We start from the raw sequence: 17316 nt of genomic DNA, 5'->3' as shown, positions 1-17316 counted from the left end.
ACCCTCTAAACGGCCTGTCCTGGGCCTGGAGATGCTGTTCTCTAGGGACACCCTTGTAAACCTAGGTCCTTCCTTTGGCTTCCCCTAACTGTGGAGTGAGGTTATGCAAGCCCACTAGAGAGAATTTACATGCACACTAGCCAAGCACAGCGAAAACTCAGCCTTGGTCCCTGCTGGCTAATAGAACACACACTGTAGGCTTCCTAGGTTTCAGCCTAGGTCAGGACGTGGGTGCATGGAAATCTCAGGGTCTGCTCAGTCCTTCATGTCCCCTGGCAGAGAGCTCCCCTCCAGCTATGGGTGTCCCTTCTTCACTCCCAGGAGCCCAAGGTGTGAGTGGGGGTGGTATGCTCTCCCGTGAGGCTCCGGAGTGTGTGTGTTTACAACTAGACCAGTCCTCCTATCTGTCCAGTGTTGGCTACAGGCACGGGCGCCAGGAGACTGTGGCCCTGTTCTCAGTTTAGATCAAGGTGGCGGTGTGTGTGTGTGTGTGTGTGTGAGAGAGAGAGAGAGAGAGAGAGAGAGAGAGAGAGAGAGAGAGAGAGAGAGAGAGAGAGAGAGACAGGGTACTCTGGTGGAGTCTGCCAGGCTTCTCACTCCTGTTTGCCTGTCCCTGACCCACCTCCTCTGGCTTCTTCGTCACTTGGAACCACATCCAAAGAGGACTGCCAGGTGTCTCCCTGGGTGAGGTGAGGGAAGTCCCACAGAAGGTTCTTGGCAACCCCACGCCAGAGCCAAGGTATGCTGTGAAGGGGAAGTTCAAACCCAACCCCAAACCATGTCCTCAAGCAAAGGAGGGCAAATGCCATAAATGCCATGTACAGGAGGCATGCCCCAGACCTCCCCTTAAGCCTGTGCCTGCCGATCAACTCAGGAGCAGGGTAGTGGCAGCTTCAGGGCACCTATCCACATGGGACTGATTTTCTTGTCCCTCAGTTTTACCTGGCTTTGAAATTATCATGTGGCACAAACACCCACCAGAGATCTCTGTTGGGTGAGGAGGAGGCTAATGAACTCAACTAAATCTCTACACTGTGGGGGCGTTGCCCTCTAGTAGGGTCAGCTTCCTTCTAGGCAAGGGATGCTGACTTCTCCGTGTGGGTGGCCTCCAGGGAAACAAGCCTGTGATGTGGGCAGAGGGTTACCACAGCTAGATGGCTCTTCACCACTCTCCCTTGCTCCCACAGAAAGGAGCCCTGGCCCACAGAAAGCCACTTCCGGGAGACACGAAGAACTCCACCTTCTCCTGGGAGCTTTCTGAGTACCAAATTTAGGTTTCAGGGACTGTTGGGGGTAAGGGAGGCACATCGTACCAGACCAACATTGACCTGGCACAGAGCGCCCACATGGTTTTGGCACAAGCTGTAACCTCTGACCAGTGAGGCAGAGCCTGGCTCACACTGATGCTTCCTGAAGAGCCAGGTATGGGGTGTCAGAGCACGGTCAAAGGGAAACCCTGACTTTCTTGGAACACTCTCAGTCTGGGCTTCTGGGAGACACGGAATCCACTCCCAGGGGACTAGGGGACTAGGCAGGCTGGGCTTACTGCTTCTCGTAGCAGGCTTGCAACCAGGAGCCACAGGCTAGGCTGTGAGACTGTAGGTGGGCAAGGGAGGGTGGCACAGGCTCTGGAGGTGGAAGACTATGGCAGGTACAGTTGTGGACAGATGTGTGGGAAGCACCTTTGGAAGGGGACATTTGTCTCATGGCTATGTGATGGCTTTTGTTAGAATGTCCACAGAGAAGTAAGTGGGCTTCCTGGATGAGAGGAAGCTTCTGGAATGGGAGCAATCCCTGAATCACCTTTCTTCTGGCTAAAGAGGGGTGTCTTTCTGCCCCAGGAAGACAGACAGACCCTTGATGTTCACCGGAGTACGTGCTCTTAGTAGCAACTGGGTGACAGTCGATGTGCCCAAGACAAGACAAGAAGGAGGGTATGGAGAGCCCTGGGTGGTGCTGATGCTCAGGGGCCACATGCAGGGGAGCCTGGCTCAAGCCTGGTGTCTGTGCTGCACCCCGGAAGTTAACCAGGGCTACCCTGGGAAGAGGATGCTTTCTCTCTCAGGAGGCCCGAGGCCTGTAAAGCAGGAAGTCATGGACAGGCCCAGGGTCACCCCATGTCCACCAGTGCCACCAAGGTGCCCTTCCAGCCACTGGGTCCAGGGCCTGCAGATTCACACCACCGCAGTGTTCATGTCCACCCCTTTGCTACTCTGGGACGGGCTCATGGGATATTCCGCAACACTGGTGCCGTTTTCATCTTTTCTCAGTGGTTTCCTAGAAAGGGAGGGAGGGGAACAAGGAGATTGTTAGGGGCAGCAACTGGGATGGTGCCACCTCCGAGTCAGAGTCCAGGTTAGCAGCCTGTGGGGTCAATCAGAAGCCGAGTAGACTCTTAGCTAGGATGACCAGGGCCTATTGACAAAGAAAGAGGGGACAGGGACAAGTCCGAATTGGAACTGTTCTGGACAACCCAAAATGTGTGGGCAGCCTAGTATGACCAAGCTCTGATTGATCCCTTTGGGAGCAGGTGGTTCACAAGGAGCAGCATTAGGTGGATTTCGCATCCCGCCTCTGTGTGCTCAAAGTAACGGTAAATGTGGTGAGCGAATGAATGGTCAGGGCGGTGGGTGGCATTAGTCATGCTGGCTGGTGACGATGGGGAGTGATGGCACAGGTGATTCTGCTGGTGACGATAACGGTGGCAGAGGTGTTAGTAAAGTTAGTGGTGGTAGAAGGGATGGTGGTGGTGGTTGCAGGGAGATGCAGGTGGTGAGAGTAGAGGAGATGATGCTGATGGTTGTGACAATGATGGTGAAGGAGGTGGTGGGATTTGGGAGGTTATGGTGGTAGTGATAATGTGAAGAAGGTGTAGAGAAAGTGGTGGGGATAGTTCCAGTGGTGATAATGGAGATGCTGGTGGTGATGGTGGATGGTGGAGGAGGAGATGGTGGTGATGAGGGTGATGATGGTGGTGGAAGAGGAGGAGGTGGTGGTGATGGAGGAGGAGGAGGTGATGGTGATGACGGAGGAGGAGGAGGTGGTGGTGATGGAGGAGGAGGAGGTGATGGTGATGATGGAGGAGGAGGTGATGGTGATGATAGAGGAGGAGGAGGTGGTGGTGATGGAGGAGGAGGTGATGGTGATGATGGAGGGGGAGGAGGTGGTGGTGATGGAGAAGGAGGTGATGGTGATGATAGAGGAGGAGGAGGTGATGGTGATGATGGAGGAGGAGGAGGTGGTGGTGATGGAGGAGGAGGAGGTGATGGTGATGATGGAGGAGGAGGTGATGGTGATGATGGAGGAGGAGGTGATGGTGATGATGGAGGAGGAGGAGGTGATGGTGATGATGGAGGAGGAGGAGGTGATGGTGATGGAGGAGGAGGTGATGATGATGATGGAGGAGGAGGTGATGGTGATGATGGAGGAGGAGGAGGTGATGGTGATGGTGGATGATGAAGGAGGTGGTGGTGATGGTGATGGAGGGGGTGGGGATGCTGGTGGTGATGGTAGAAGGGATGATAGCGGTGATAGTTGTGGTAGTAATGACGGTGGGACAGATGGAAGTAGTGATGGTGGGTGTAATAGCAGTGGTCACGGTTGTGTTGATAGTGGTGGTGGCAATGATTGTGGCGATGGCTGTGCTGTGGTTGTGGTAATGAAGAATTCCAAGCTGAGCTAGTACAGAGCAGGGGTTCTTAGCAGTTTTCATTGAAACATCTGAAGCTCATTTCAGAGGCCATCAAACCCAGGATCCATTTCTGTGATGTGCTCAGGGATCAGGAAGGCTAGGAGGGAAGCACTGCAAAGGGTCTAGCCCACTTGCCAAGAATGTAAACTCACAGTGCTATCTCCCCACCTGGCCGAAGTCCTCGTTCCCCTCTGAGTCATTCAGGGAGTGTCTCTAGCCTCCACCCTAAGTATCTACAACCTCTTGGGCTGTGCTGTACAATCTGTGTTTCACACCACTGTGCTGCTGTCTCTTGGGTGAAGATGACTCAAGCTGCACATAGCTCAGGCACCGCCTACGTCCCTAGAGGTACCCGGACGAATGATCTAAACTAGACGTTTATGGTCATATTCAAAAGCTTCTGCCTTCTCAAGCACCCCCAGAGCCTCCCCAAAGACAGGGTGAGCAGGCATGGTATTTTGTGACTGGCTCAAAGACCGTTGGATAGACTCTGAAAGTCTCAGCAGTGCGGGGAGGCAGGGCATGGTCAGTGGAGTCATGAGACAACCAGGACTTCTCACAAGCTACACTAAGGTCAAGTCTCTGCACGGTCCCCTTTCTTGTAGCAGAAGTTGTTCACTGAGGAAATCACTCTAGGTGGCTGAGCTACTGTGGCTTTTAGAAAGGCAAGATCAAATCCACACTTCCTCCCCTGGTGTGTCATCCTTTGTATAGTGTCTGCTCAGGTAGAGAAAATCTTGTCCCTCCTTAGGGCCTCCCAAAGAAGCTAGACTGGAGGTAAGACAGGCATTTCATGGGAGGGAAACTGAGGCTGAGAGTGACAGCTTTGACTGCATGGCAGTGGAATTGGGACTATCACCCTTGACTGGCCCCTTAGGTCAGCATCTCCCCAGCACTCTCTTAAGGACGGGCTCTGTGGTCTAGCTGCTGGGGAAAGTCTTCTAACACCTCCTCCCAGAGATCTTTCAAAGTCACATTGGGTTTTCCAAGAAGTCTGTCTTGCCTAGCTTTAATCCAAGATGGCCCACTTCATGGGGCTTAAGAGCTCCCAGATGCCAGCTTGTGGTCATGGTGGCATAAAAGGTCTTCATTATTAATAGACTTAGCCTGTCCACTTCCTGGCACCAGAGCCAAGCCCCTCTCTGCTCTGATCCCCATACTCTGTCCTAACTGTTCCCAAAGCCTTCTGGGCTTCACTGGAACCAGAGAAAGCTGAACTGTCCCCAAAGCAGAAGCTAGCTCTGGGACTCCATTCTCTCACCAAACATGTCATTCATGGGTGACAATAGCCATGTTAAGGGGCTGAGGCCACATCTTCAAGAACCTCGGCTTTCTCCCACTCTTTACCTGTGTGAACTCAGGCAATCTAGGCAACTTCTCTGAGCCTCAGTTCCCACATCTCTAAAATGGGTACAGCAATGGCGTCCCCTTCATAGGTTTGTTGGAAGGGTTAAACACATTAGTGCAGATCAAGCATGCGAATGAGTCTAGCATACAGTAAGTGCTCTGTGAGTGTCTGTTAGGACTCAGCACTGCTGGCAGAGAGGTGTCATGGGAGCTGCTTGGCTGGCCAGCGGTGGCCATCGTACCATGCTCTAGTCTGCCAGACTTCCTACTTAGCATGCACCTTCTGAGGCTCTAGAAGAGCTAGCAGACATTGCGAGGACTCCTGATCCTCCAATCTGTGGGCCAATCTGGGCTGGTTCCACTAAGCCAGGCAGAGGCCACAGAGAACGCCTTTAAATGGCCTGGTTCCTAAAAACCAAAAGGAGGGAGTGTGAGCATCTCCACGAGCCCTGGTTTCTGGGCAGAGGGATGGGGGCGCAGCCTTCCCATTTGGAGATCTTCTGTCCCCACCTACTAGATGCTCCTGATCTCCACTGAGAACATCATGTGTTGGGCTCCAGCTGCAGAGCCCAGAAGGGCCTCTGCCTCCACCGGAGTCTCTGCCTGGGTTCTAGGGCTCTGCTGGCAATGAGATAACACTGTCAACCTCAGCCAACCTTTCGCGCGTGCGCGCACACACACACACACACACACACACACACACACACACACACACACACACGCCCTACGACAGCCCAGCAGGAGCCTCCCCTATGGAGTACAGATGTTCCCAACCTTGAGTCTGGAGCTCTCAGAAGCTTTCCCCAACCACCAAGGTGCACTAGGAGAAGCAGAAGTGCATGGGCGCCTCTCTTTCCACACCTGGTGAAGACGAGGCCGAGATGTGACCTATGAACTTTCTCATGTCATCCTTTGGCTGTTTGGGTTGACTGTGGGAGGCTTAGCGTGTGCTCAGAGAGGGGAGCAGAAGGGGACCTGGTGGACAGGGGAGGCACCAGGGGAGGGGGACAGGGAAGGCGCCAGGGGAGGGGGTCCCTCCCAGGCTGGGGCTCTCCTTCTCCACGGAGCACTGCTGCTCTGCATGTGAGGATCTGGACTGCATGGAGCTCTTCCCAGCATGCACGCTGGAGGAAGTTCTCCCAGGCAGCACATGGAGCTAGAGAGGGGCCTTCCATGGTATCTCAGGCTCCCTGGGTGCTCTGCAAACCCCTGGAATGCCACATGGTGATGAGGGTGGATATTGTTTGTGTGGGGGGAGAGGCAGTGGGCAGAGGTGGCCCACATGGTAATGAGGGTGGATATTGTTTGTGTGTGTGGTAGCTGAGGGCAAAGGTGGCCCCACATAGCATCTGACCCACTGAGGTTTTTGGCACCTGCTTTTTCAAGGCTCTATCCAGTGGAATAGTCAGCCACAATACAAAAAGCATAAGTCTGTCCTCAGAAACAGCTCTATACATTTCACTCTGGCACTAGGCACACACAAGACCTCTCCTCTTTTTGAAGACTGGTTCCCAAGGTGACCTTGGACAGCCCAGGAAGGCCTGTCTTGGATTTCCAGAAGTCCTTCCTGGCCTGGGCCCCCTGGGTACACAGGAGGCTGAGGCAGGAGGACTGAGGGCTTGAAGCCAGCCTGAGCTACATTATGAGAATCTGTTTCAAAAACATATGTGTCTACTGAACCTATAATTTGGGGAAGTAACCAGACTGTCAAGATGGTGAAGGGGGGAGAGGGGAGAGTTGAACATGTCAAGACCGAAGCCCTAAAGCTGTGTATGAGACAGAGGGGCCCCATACCACTGGGACAGGAGGACAAGACAAGCTTAATCATATTGTCAACTCCAGAAAAAAGTCACCTCCATGGCTCTGCCAGGGTGGTATCTGTATCATCACCCCGAGGTACACAATGAAGGTACACATACCAGATTTTGAAAGCCCCACAGGCTCAAGGCTCAACTACTGTCAATTAGAATTGGCATTCATCTTTTTTTTAACCACTGAGTAGTACTCCATTGTGTAAATGTGCCACATTTTCTTTATTCATTCTACAGTTGAGGGGCATCTAGGTTGTTTCCAGGTTATGACTATTACAAATAATGCTACTATGAACATAGTTGAACAAATGTCCTTGTAGTATGATTGAGCATCTTTTGGATATATGCCCAAGAGTGGAATTGCTGGGCCCTGAGGTAAATGGATTTCTAATTTTCTGAGAAACCACCATACTGATTTATGATAATACAAGTTTGCATTCCCACCAGCAATGGATGAGTGTTTCCCTTACTCTACATCCTCTCTATCTTAAGCCATCATTGGTGTTTTTGATCTTAGCCATTCTGACTGGTGTAAGATGGTATCTCAGAGTTTTGATTTGCATTTTCCTGATAGCTACGGATGTTGAACATTTCCTTAAGTGTCTTTCAGCCATTTGAGATTCTTCTATTGATAATTCTCTGTTTAGTTCTGTACTCCATTTTTAATTGAGTTATTTGGAATTTTGATGTCTAATTTCTTGAGTTCTTTATATATTTTGGAGATCATTCCTCTGTCTAATGTGGGGTTGGTGAAGATCTTCTCCAATTCAGTTGGCTGCCTTTTTGTCTTATTGACTGTGTCCTTTGATTTGCAGAAGCTTCTCAGTATCAGGAGGTCCCATTTATTTATTATTGCTCTCAGGGTCTGTGTTACTGGTGTTGTATTTAGGAAGTGGTCTCCTGTGCCCATGCATTGAAGGCTACTTCCCACTTTCTCTTCTATCAGGTTCAGTGTGGTCAGATAGAGATTGAGGTCTTTAATCTATTTGGACTTCAGTTTTGTATATAGAAATAGATATGGATCTATTTTCATTCTTCTACATGTTGAAATTTACATGCAAATGGATGGTACTAGAAAAAAACCATCCTAAGTGAGGCAACCGAGACCTAGAAAAATGAACATGCTATGTACTCACTCATAAATGGATACTAGCTGTAAAGCAAAGGATATTGAGCCTATAGTTCATGATCCTAGAGAAGCCAAGTTAACAAGGTGAACCCTAAGAAAAACATACATAGATCCACCTGGAAAGAGGAAACAGAAAGATTGCCTGGCAAAATTGGGAGCATGGGGGTGGTGGGAGTAGAGAGGGCAGAAAGGGGAGATGAAGGGAGAAGGGGAACGGGGAGGAGAACTTGAGGGAATGGGATAGTAGAGATGGAGGAAGGACAGAGATGAGAGCAAGGAACGAGATATTTTGATTGAGGGAGCCCTTATGGGGCTAGCAAGAAACCTGGCACTAAAGAAATTCCCAGGAATCCACAGGGATGACTCCAGCTAAGACCCTAAACAATAGAGGAGACGGTACCTGAAATGGCCTTGTCCTGTTGAATATCTGATGAATGACTGTTGAATATCTTAAATATTACCATAGAACCTTCATCCAGAAACTGATGGAAACAGAGGTGGAGACCTGCATTGGGCACTGGACTGAACTCCCAAAGGCTAGTTGAAGAGTGGGAGGAGTGAGAATATGAGCAAAGAGGTCAAAACCATTATGGGGACACCCACTGAAACAGTTTACCTGAGCTAATGGGAGCTCACCAACTCCAGCCAGACAGGGAAGGAAACAGCATAGGTCTAAACATAGACCCTCTGAATGTGCGTGACAGTTGTATGGCTGGGGCAGACTATGGGGCCACTGACAGTGGCACCAGGATTTATCCCTACTGCTTGTACTGGAACCTATTCTCTTTGGATGGCTACCTTGCTCAGCCTAGATATAGTAGGGAGGGCCTTGGACCTTCCCCCCAAAGCAATGTGCCTTACCCTCTCTGAAGAGTGGATGTGGAGGGGTGGAGTAAAGGGATAGGTAGAGGGGAGAGGAGGAGGGGAGGGAGTGGAAACTGGGATCAGCATGTAAAATAAAAAAGACAGTGTTTTCTTCTTTAAAAAGAAAAGATGAGGAAAGAAAGAAAGAAAGAAAGAAAGAAAGAAAGAAAGAAAGAAAGAAAGAAGGAAAGAAAGAGTTGGCATTCATCATGGCCCCTCTGAGTACGCACAACAGGCAGCTCTCCCCTGGCCTGGGGACCATCAGTCCTCTTGTCTGGGGTCAGGGGTCAGGTGAACAGTTTATGGCAAAATAATCTTTACCGTTTGTAAACACTACCTGTCTCTGTTAATGGAGCCAGCACATAGCAGGCATTCGTAAAAACAGTTTAGCAGTGGGGATTCCACCCATTTTGGTGTCCAAAGCAAGGTCTGTACCCAGAGTTACTGGGTCTCAGGGTCTCTGAGCCCCTCTGTCTGTCTGTCTGTCCCTCTGACCCCAACAGGGCATAGACATCAAATCCAGCAGTCCCTCTTTTCAACTTCACAGAAAGGCAGGCGGGCCTTTGGAGTCTCATCATCAATACAAAACTTTAGTTGAGCACCCCAACATGGCGGGAGGTGAGCTTTGGCACCACACATTTCTGCATTCAAATTCTGATACCAAGGCTGCTTCCTAGCTCCCTGGAGACTCAGTTTCTTAAACTGAAAAATACAGCACATTGGGAGGATGGGAGGAAACGGACCAACAACACAGAGGGGAGATGAACCGAAGCCTTGCCTGGAAATTCCAGTGGTCTCGTCAGTTCCTGAGTACTTGGTGTTGACACCCTTTGTGAAGGCCAGCCTGTGGCCTGAGGGCTGGCAATAAAAAAAAAAGCTCAGGCCCGGAATGCGCATGCCCAGGTCTGTGCAGCTTTATTTCCTGTCCTCCCTCTCCTGCCCAGGTGTCCCGGTTTGAGGCCTGTGTGCCTGACCACACCCTCATTTTAAGTGTTCATTTGTCATTCTTTTTGGTTTTGAATTATTAAAATGAAATTACACAGAAGATTGGGTTCAGCAGGAAAAATTAAGTATTTTAGATGTTAACAATTATTCTAACAATAATACTATAGAAGTAACTTCTGGAGCACAGGAATTAGAGAAGAAAATCCCTTTCTCCAAAATATTATTAATGACTGCTACCTTTTTGGTATTTGGCAATGCCCCTGCATGGTTTTTGTATCAGGCAGAAATAGACGTGTAACTTACAGAATCAAACTTCCTAACGCTGTGAAGGTATGTCTGAGATCACCTCTAAAATGTTAAAGATAGAAGAACAAAGAGGGAAACCACCGTAGCCATTACAACAAACTCATGACAAGCATTAAATGGGGTCGGGATGAAGGGGGTCCCCTCCTGTCCTTTCTGCTCCTGACTGGTGTGACCATCTATCACTTACAATGGTGGCCAGGGAGCTGAAGCCATCCCTGCCAGCCGAGCCGGGCTCCCTGAGGGGGCTCCACCTGGGCGCTGTGGCTGGACACTCACCTCTTTATGGCTTTGTAGCAAATGATGACCAGCACAGTCAGAAACACCAGGGAGGCACAGACGACAGCGATGATGATCACCAGCCCCGACCACCAGCTGTCCTCCGCGGGGCACGAGGTAGAGTTGGGAGCTGGAAGACACTGGAGTCTGAGTATCTCTGAGTGAGCAAGTTGGGTCTGTGAGAGGCTGGCGAGGGAGCGAGCGGCACTCACAGCCATCCATCACCCTGAGGAAAGCCCTCTGACCTCTCCTGCTTTCCCTACCCCCACCTCAGCAGGTGACATCATGCTTGGCCCCCAGCCAGCCCCTCCCCCATTCGGTGCCCCCATGCGCCTTGGCAAGCTCAGAGCCGGGGCCTGAGCGCCTGGCTAAGCAGGCCTCCATCCTCCCAGGCATGAGCTAACTGACAGCAGGGTCGGGTTTAATTTCCCATGAAAAATAACAGAACATCTCATTCTCTCAGTCGAGGCATTAAATCCGGTGTGTCTGTGGTTGGGGGTAGGGCGGCGGGCTCGCAGGGGACTCAGGAGGAGAAAGGAGGGAGGCTGGCCGCTGGATGTGCTTCTGAGCTGAGTTTCTTGTGAGAGGCTCACTCTTCGTGCCTGCCTGGATGCTACCAGGAACATTCTCACTGTGCATGGACGGGGCCAGAACATGGGAAGGTGTGTGACCATCGCAGCTTCTGACCCCTCTGGTCCCCACCCTCTCCTGGAGCAGTTTTTAGGGTAAACCTGTTCCCTCGTAGGTCTGGGCAGTGATGGCGCTCACCCACCGGAGTACAGACCTCAAGAGACTGTTTGCTTCCATGGGAGTAAAGCAAAGAGAGAGCCCAGACCCGTCTCAGAGATCTGGGAAGAACCAGACAGGAGAAAAGAAAGCCCTGGGTTTTACAAAAGGGCTGAGGGAGGGGAGGGGAGAGGAGAGAGGCAGAGAGCAGAGGGAGGGTGAGAGAGGAGAGGAGTGGACAGACCACACAGACAGACTGTGCTACACAAGTCATCAGTATATGCGAAGATTTGCACAAGAGTCAAAACTATGTTCCCAGTTCTGCCCCCTCAGAACTAGGCACTCTGAAGATGCTTCAAAGACACCGGGATAAGTGAGGGGGGGATCCCCTCCTGTCAAAGGACCACCTGACAGCTGTGACAGATGTCTACACCACTAGAAGCCACACTTATTATTCCCAATAATTTCAAAGTATCCTTGAGTCTTTTCCTCAGTAATCCCTAACTTGGGGCAACCATCCTAATGATTGCTGAAATAATAGATAGGATTTGCTTGTTGCTAGCATTCATATAAACCAAATCACATGATAAGCAAGTCTTGTTTTCTTTTACATTTGGTTTATTTATTTAGCAGTGTTGGGGATTCGCCCAGGTAGCTATGTAGTTTATCAGTTTTCCTTTTTTGGCTGGCAGATGGTATCTGCCCCCAGCGCCACACACACGTGTTCCTGTGCTACAGCTGTTTGGTCATTTACCTGCTAATGGGCAGATTCTCAAGTCTCTAGGAAAAGCTGCAGCAAACATCTGTGAAGAAATCTTTTGTATAGACAGTTTCATATTCCTCTTGGGTAAAGTGTGTGTGTGTGATTAATATCATAAGCAAACACCTAGACATCTTTCCCAGATGTTTACGCTCTGGTATGCTCCCAGGCAGAACCAAGAAGGAGAAGTGGAAATAGAAGGGAGTGAACACATCCTGGGATCCGGGAAGACATTCTCAGACTCCTAGGGTATCCAGACTGCCCATTAACAAACACATAGTCCCCCACATTTTCTGACCCCCAGGGAATCCAGACTGCCCATTAACAAATACACAGTCCTTGACATTCTCTGACTCCCAGGGGATCCAGACTGCCTATTAACAAACACATAGCTGATGTGGGGTATTCCCCTCTGTATGCTGTGAATATGTTTTATTACCATTGATTAATAAAGAAGCTGTTTCAGCCTATAGCAGGGCAGAATATAGACAGCTTGGAAGAGATATAGAGAGTAGATGGAATCAGAGAGACGTCATGTAGCTGCCGAAGGAGACGGTCACCAGAACCTTATCCAGTAAGCCACAGCCCCATGGATATATATAGAATAATAGAAATGGGTTTTTTTTAAAGATATAAGAGCTAGTTAATAAGAAGCCTGAGTGAATAGGCCAAACAGTGTTGTAATTAATACAGTTTTTGTGTAGTTTTTCTGGTCTGGGCAGCTGGGAAATGAAAGAGCGGTCTCCACTTACACACAGTCCTGAGTGGACTTCAGTTCTCCACAGATCATTGGAAAACCAGAGATTCTGGATGAAACAGCCAAGGCAAGGACACCACCAGGCTCTGTCAGCTGGAAGGAGCCGGCCTTAGGTAATCAGTCCCCACACTGACACTGAATAGTGCCGGAGAGAGCCAGTAGGATACTTGGGTATCATGTTTCCACCCACGAGCTCATTCAATGACTTTGTTGATAAAATCAAACTCCAAACTGTAGCTTGAATAATAACAGACAGATACTGGGGTTCAAGCTGAAGATCAGAAAATCAAAACAGCCAAACCACTGGAGAAGTCTTACTTCTACCAAGGCTGGGTGACTGCAACCTGAGCCCTGAGCCTCTGTCTCCTCCTGTTTTATATTCCCCTTCAGTGCTGGGATTAAAAAGACGTGTGACTCCCTAGTACTGGGATTAAAGGTGTGAGCCACCAATACCTGGACCTGTTTCTGCATTGATCTTTTGTAGCCCAGGGTGGCCTTGAACTCACAGAGATCCATCTGCCTCTGTCTCCCAAATCCTGGGATTAAAGGTATGGGACTGCACTGCCTGGCTTCTAGTGGTTTTGTTTTACCCTCTGATCATCAGGCAAACTTTATTTATTAAAACATAAATAAAATATCACTACGCCCAATCTTCCCCTTTGGGAGCACGGCTGAGTCTTCCCAGGGTGACTTTAGCTTTAGCACCCTGCCCATAGCTGCAGACACCAACGCCCACAAAGGTTTGCCCCCTCCTTCTTGTGGAGGAGAAAGCTATTTTTCCACTTCTGCGACTTTGCCCCAGGCCCTGACCTGTCTGGGCACATCCCCAGAACCATTCCACCCAGCCTGTGGCAGCTGCAGTCTTCCTGTGTGTGGTCTCAGTGAGTGGTTATACTTTGGAATGTCCCAGAGCATTTGGGTCAGGGGAAGTTGCTCTCTTTGGTCACCAGAGTAAATGATTCAGCTAGGGGTGTTAACAGAGGTACATCTACGTTTGAACCATCTTTAGAAATCGTATCCACATGACAGGTTGCACAGCTCAGTCTGGAATTTGGCAGGGTCTCTTTCCCTCACACTCTGCTAGCTGGGTGGAACTTTTCATTTGATGGTCTTTATTCTAAACACCGGTACTGGAAGCAGCAGGCTCTTGTTGTGTGCCCTTCTGTCTGAAACCCCGTGGGACGCAGTAGATGCCAATGAACACTGTATGTGTGGAAGGCAACACCCCAAGGCAGAAACACTGTGTCTGTGAAGAGGAGGTATTTCCAGAGACCTGGTGGCATGAAGCATGGATTTTGGCCACAAAGCCAGAGATAGATTCGAAGATGGTATTCGTATTTATCCTTGCTCGAGTTGTTAGAGAATGCCTGAGCTGGAGGGAGCCTGGGCGCTATCATTTCAGGAAAGAGAATAAACATTGGAGCAACTTAAGAGAGGGCTGGAGTGGGGACCACAAGATCTTGTAGCTGCCCACTAACCTGGTTACTGCCTCAGTTTCCCTCAATACCTCTCCAGAGATCATAGACTCTCACCATGTGGGCAGGCTAGATGCTCATATTGAGAGACAGCTTCCTGATAGTGCTCATTCATGCATGCGCTCCCCTGGATATGAATTGAGCATGCTCAGTGCCCACTGCTAGGAGCTGGGGGTACAGAGATGAATCAGACACAAGCTGTCCTCTGCCAGACCTGGTGCCAGCTGCCCAGGGATGATTATAAAGCTGACTAAGACCTGATCTTCTTGCATGAGGAGCCGGCAATCTCCCAAAGAAGCGACACACACACACTGACTGCCAATAGGCAAGGGAAGGGCAACCTGCACACTGAGTTGGTAATCCTGGGTGACAGGCAGGTGGCCAGACGGAAGTGTCAAGCACCAGGAAAGAGCTGCCTCAGTCTCTGTCACTCCCTTTGAATATGACAGAAGGCAGGAGCTGTCACGAAACCTAAGGGGTCATGTCACCATTTCCTGAGTCTCAGTGAAGCTGACATAGCAGTCAACTCTCCTGACCCTGGGCAGATGATGGGACAGGCAGCCAGGAGGGCACTTGAAAGGGGCCCAGGCTCAAGTCTGCTGTCAAGGGAGCCTCATTCTTTATAGTCAGCCCATGCTTAAAGGGCTGGGAATACCTAGTTTGGGCCAGGCGCTGGACACCATGGTTAAAGGCTTTGGGAATTCTGCTTCCAGGCAACGAGGGGTAAAGGAGTGGATTTGACTGACTCTCCTAAAACATCCAGAACATTCTAAATATATGAAACAATGGCCAATGGCAACAAGATGGTAGTCCTTAAATAATTTAAGATCTAGATTTCTGAAGCCATTAGAGGAAGATGTTTCAAGACGTAGGCACAGACCAGGACTTTCTGAAAGGGACTCCAAGTCTAGGAAATAATCCCAAGAACTGACTGTTGAGATCGTTATGGCATTAAAAAAATCTCTGCACAGCAAGGAGACAATCATCTGAGCAAAGAGACACTGCTGAAAATCTTCACCAACTACCCATCAGATGGGATTATTATCCAGACTGCATAAAGAACGGAACAAAATAGATAGACAAATCACCCGATCAATAAATGGACCCATGAGCTAAACAGATAGTTCTCCAAAGAAACACAAGTGGCCAATAAACACTTGAAAAGGTGCTTGACATCCTGAACCATCAAGGAAATGGAAATTAAAATAATTTTGAAATTCTTTCTCATAATGGTTACATTGCTCACATTAGCTAAGAAATGGAACCAACCGAAACCTCCATCAACAGATGAATGGGTAAAGAAAATGTGGCCCATACACATAATAGAACTTTTTGATCTCTAAAGAGAAATGAAACATTTACATCAGGGGGAAAAAAAGGATGAAATCAGAGATTAGTAATTGAAATAAACCAGATTCAGAAAGACAAATAGTGTTTTCTCTCAGATGCCCAATTAAGATTCAAGAGTATGTGCGTGTGAGTGTGTGTCTGTGAGAATGAGTATGTGTGTGTGAGTGTATGTCTGTGTGTGAGTGTGTGTGAGTGTATATATGTGTGTGTTTGTGTGTCTGTAAGAGTGAGTGTATGTGAGTGAGTGTGTGAGAGTGTGTGTGTGTGTGTGGTGGACACGTGCATGAGTGTAGTCTGTGAAAGCAGGAAGAGGAGGAGAGGAAGAGATGGCTCATAAGAGAGGAGTGGGGCAAGGAGAGGCTGGTGAGATACATGTGGCATCAAAGCAGAAGGCAAGACTACTGGGAGGCAGGAGGGAAATGGAAAGAGTGAGGGGAGGGGGTGAGGATGAATGAGAACAACGTGTATTGGCAGAGATGTATGAAAAGCCACAACGAAGCCTGTTGCCTTGGATGCTAGCTCACTATGATGACAACGAGGACTATGACTAAGATTATGATGGCGGTGGCAACGAGGATGACGATGATGACGACGATGATGGTGGACAGTAATCCCAGCTTTTGGCCTCAAGGAATTTCTAGAGCAGCATGGGAGGGAGGAATCCAGGCAGTGCCCAGGACAGAGGCGGCCCCTGCCCTCAGAAGTTCTGAGAAGAGTAGAAGTCAATGGAAAGCTTCAAGGACATCGGTTACACATGCTGCAAGTGGGCTCAGCAGACCCCACAGGAGCCTGGAAAAGAAGCAAGTAGGGGTGGTACTTCAGATGCACCCACTGAATGGGTATTAAGGAGACAGAGAAGACCAGAACTGCCCTCTGGGGGGGCTCACAGACTTCAAGACACACAACCAGACACCAAAGCGCCTCGTTGATTTACTCCCTGTTAGCAGTGGGGAAATTGAGGCCACAAAACCAGGAACCTGGTGACAGTTCTTGTAGTCAATTCAATACATACTAAGAGGTAGCCCGAGAGAGCCAGTTATTCCCAAACTAATGGGAGGAAACCAGATGAAGCAGGAAGGAACTAAAGTGGCTGTCTTAGTTTTGTTTCCTGTTGCTATGACAAAGATACCCAAACAAAAGCAACTCAGAGGAGCAAGGTTTATTTCAGCTCACAGCTCAAGGAGCAGTCCACATCACGGCGGGAAAGTCTCAGTGGCTTGAATTTAAGACAATGAGTCATCACGCCTTTAATCCCAGCCCTCGGGAGCAGAGGCAGGCGGATCTCTGTGAGTTCGAGGCCAGCCTGGTCTACAAGAGCTAGTTCCAGGATAGGCTCCAAAGCTACAGAGAAACTCTGTCTCAAAAAAACCAACCAACCAACCAATCAAACAAAAAAGAAAAAAAAAGAAAATGAGTCACATATATCCACAGTCAAGAGCAGAGATCTAGCTCTCTGTTCACCCTCTCCACATTACACAGCCCAGGATCCCCTGTTCAGAACGGTCCTGCTCACAATTAGGATGGGGCTGCCCATGTCAATCATCACAATCGAGACAACCCCTCACAGACATTCTCAGAGGCTAACATCAATCTAGTTTCACATAGGTTTGCCCAGAGGCCTTCCTTCTAGTTCACGGGATGCTGCCACAGGGGCTTTGAGAGGTCTGGGAGAAATCCTGCCTTTAAACATTTAGAAGTCACTTCTCTGGGGCTAGGGAGGTGGGTTGGTTGGTGAAGCACTTGCTGCACCAGAATGGGGACTTGAGCTTGGCTCCCCAGCATCCATGTGAAAGCTACTATGGTGGGGCACATCTGTAACTCCAGAGCTGGGGGACGCGTAGTGACAGGACAGGCAGATTGATAAAGCTTATTAAAGACG

General features: G+C 49.5%; 1 protein-coding gene across 1 annotated transcript in view; it reads right to left on the bottom strand.

The window, feature by feature from the left end:
• Positions 1-2174: 2174 nt before the first annotated feature.
• Positions 2175-17316, bottom strand: part of Prima1 (proline rich membrane anchor 1) — a 53863-nt gene continuing 38721 nt past the window's right edge. Inside the window, exons 3-4 of the mRNA XM_038338221.1 lie at positions 10370-10499; positions 2175-2277 (exon numbers count right to left, since the gene is read on the bottom strand). Coding sequence (XP_038194149.1) covers positions 2175-2277; positions 10370-10499 — 233 coding nt within the window. The remainder of the gene's footprint in view (positions 2278-10369; positions 10500-17316) is intronic.

Source organism: Arvicola amphibius, chromosome 7 (genome assembly GCF_903992535.2).
Source record: "Arvicola amphibius chromosome 7, mArvAmp1.2, whole genome shotgun sequence".
NCBI lineage: Eukaryota > Metazoa > Chordata > Mammalia > Rodentia > Cricetidae > Arvicola > Arvicola amphibius.
Note: the sequence above shows the minus strand (reverse complement) of the source record. Positions and strands in the feature narration are given on the sequence as shown.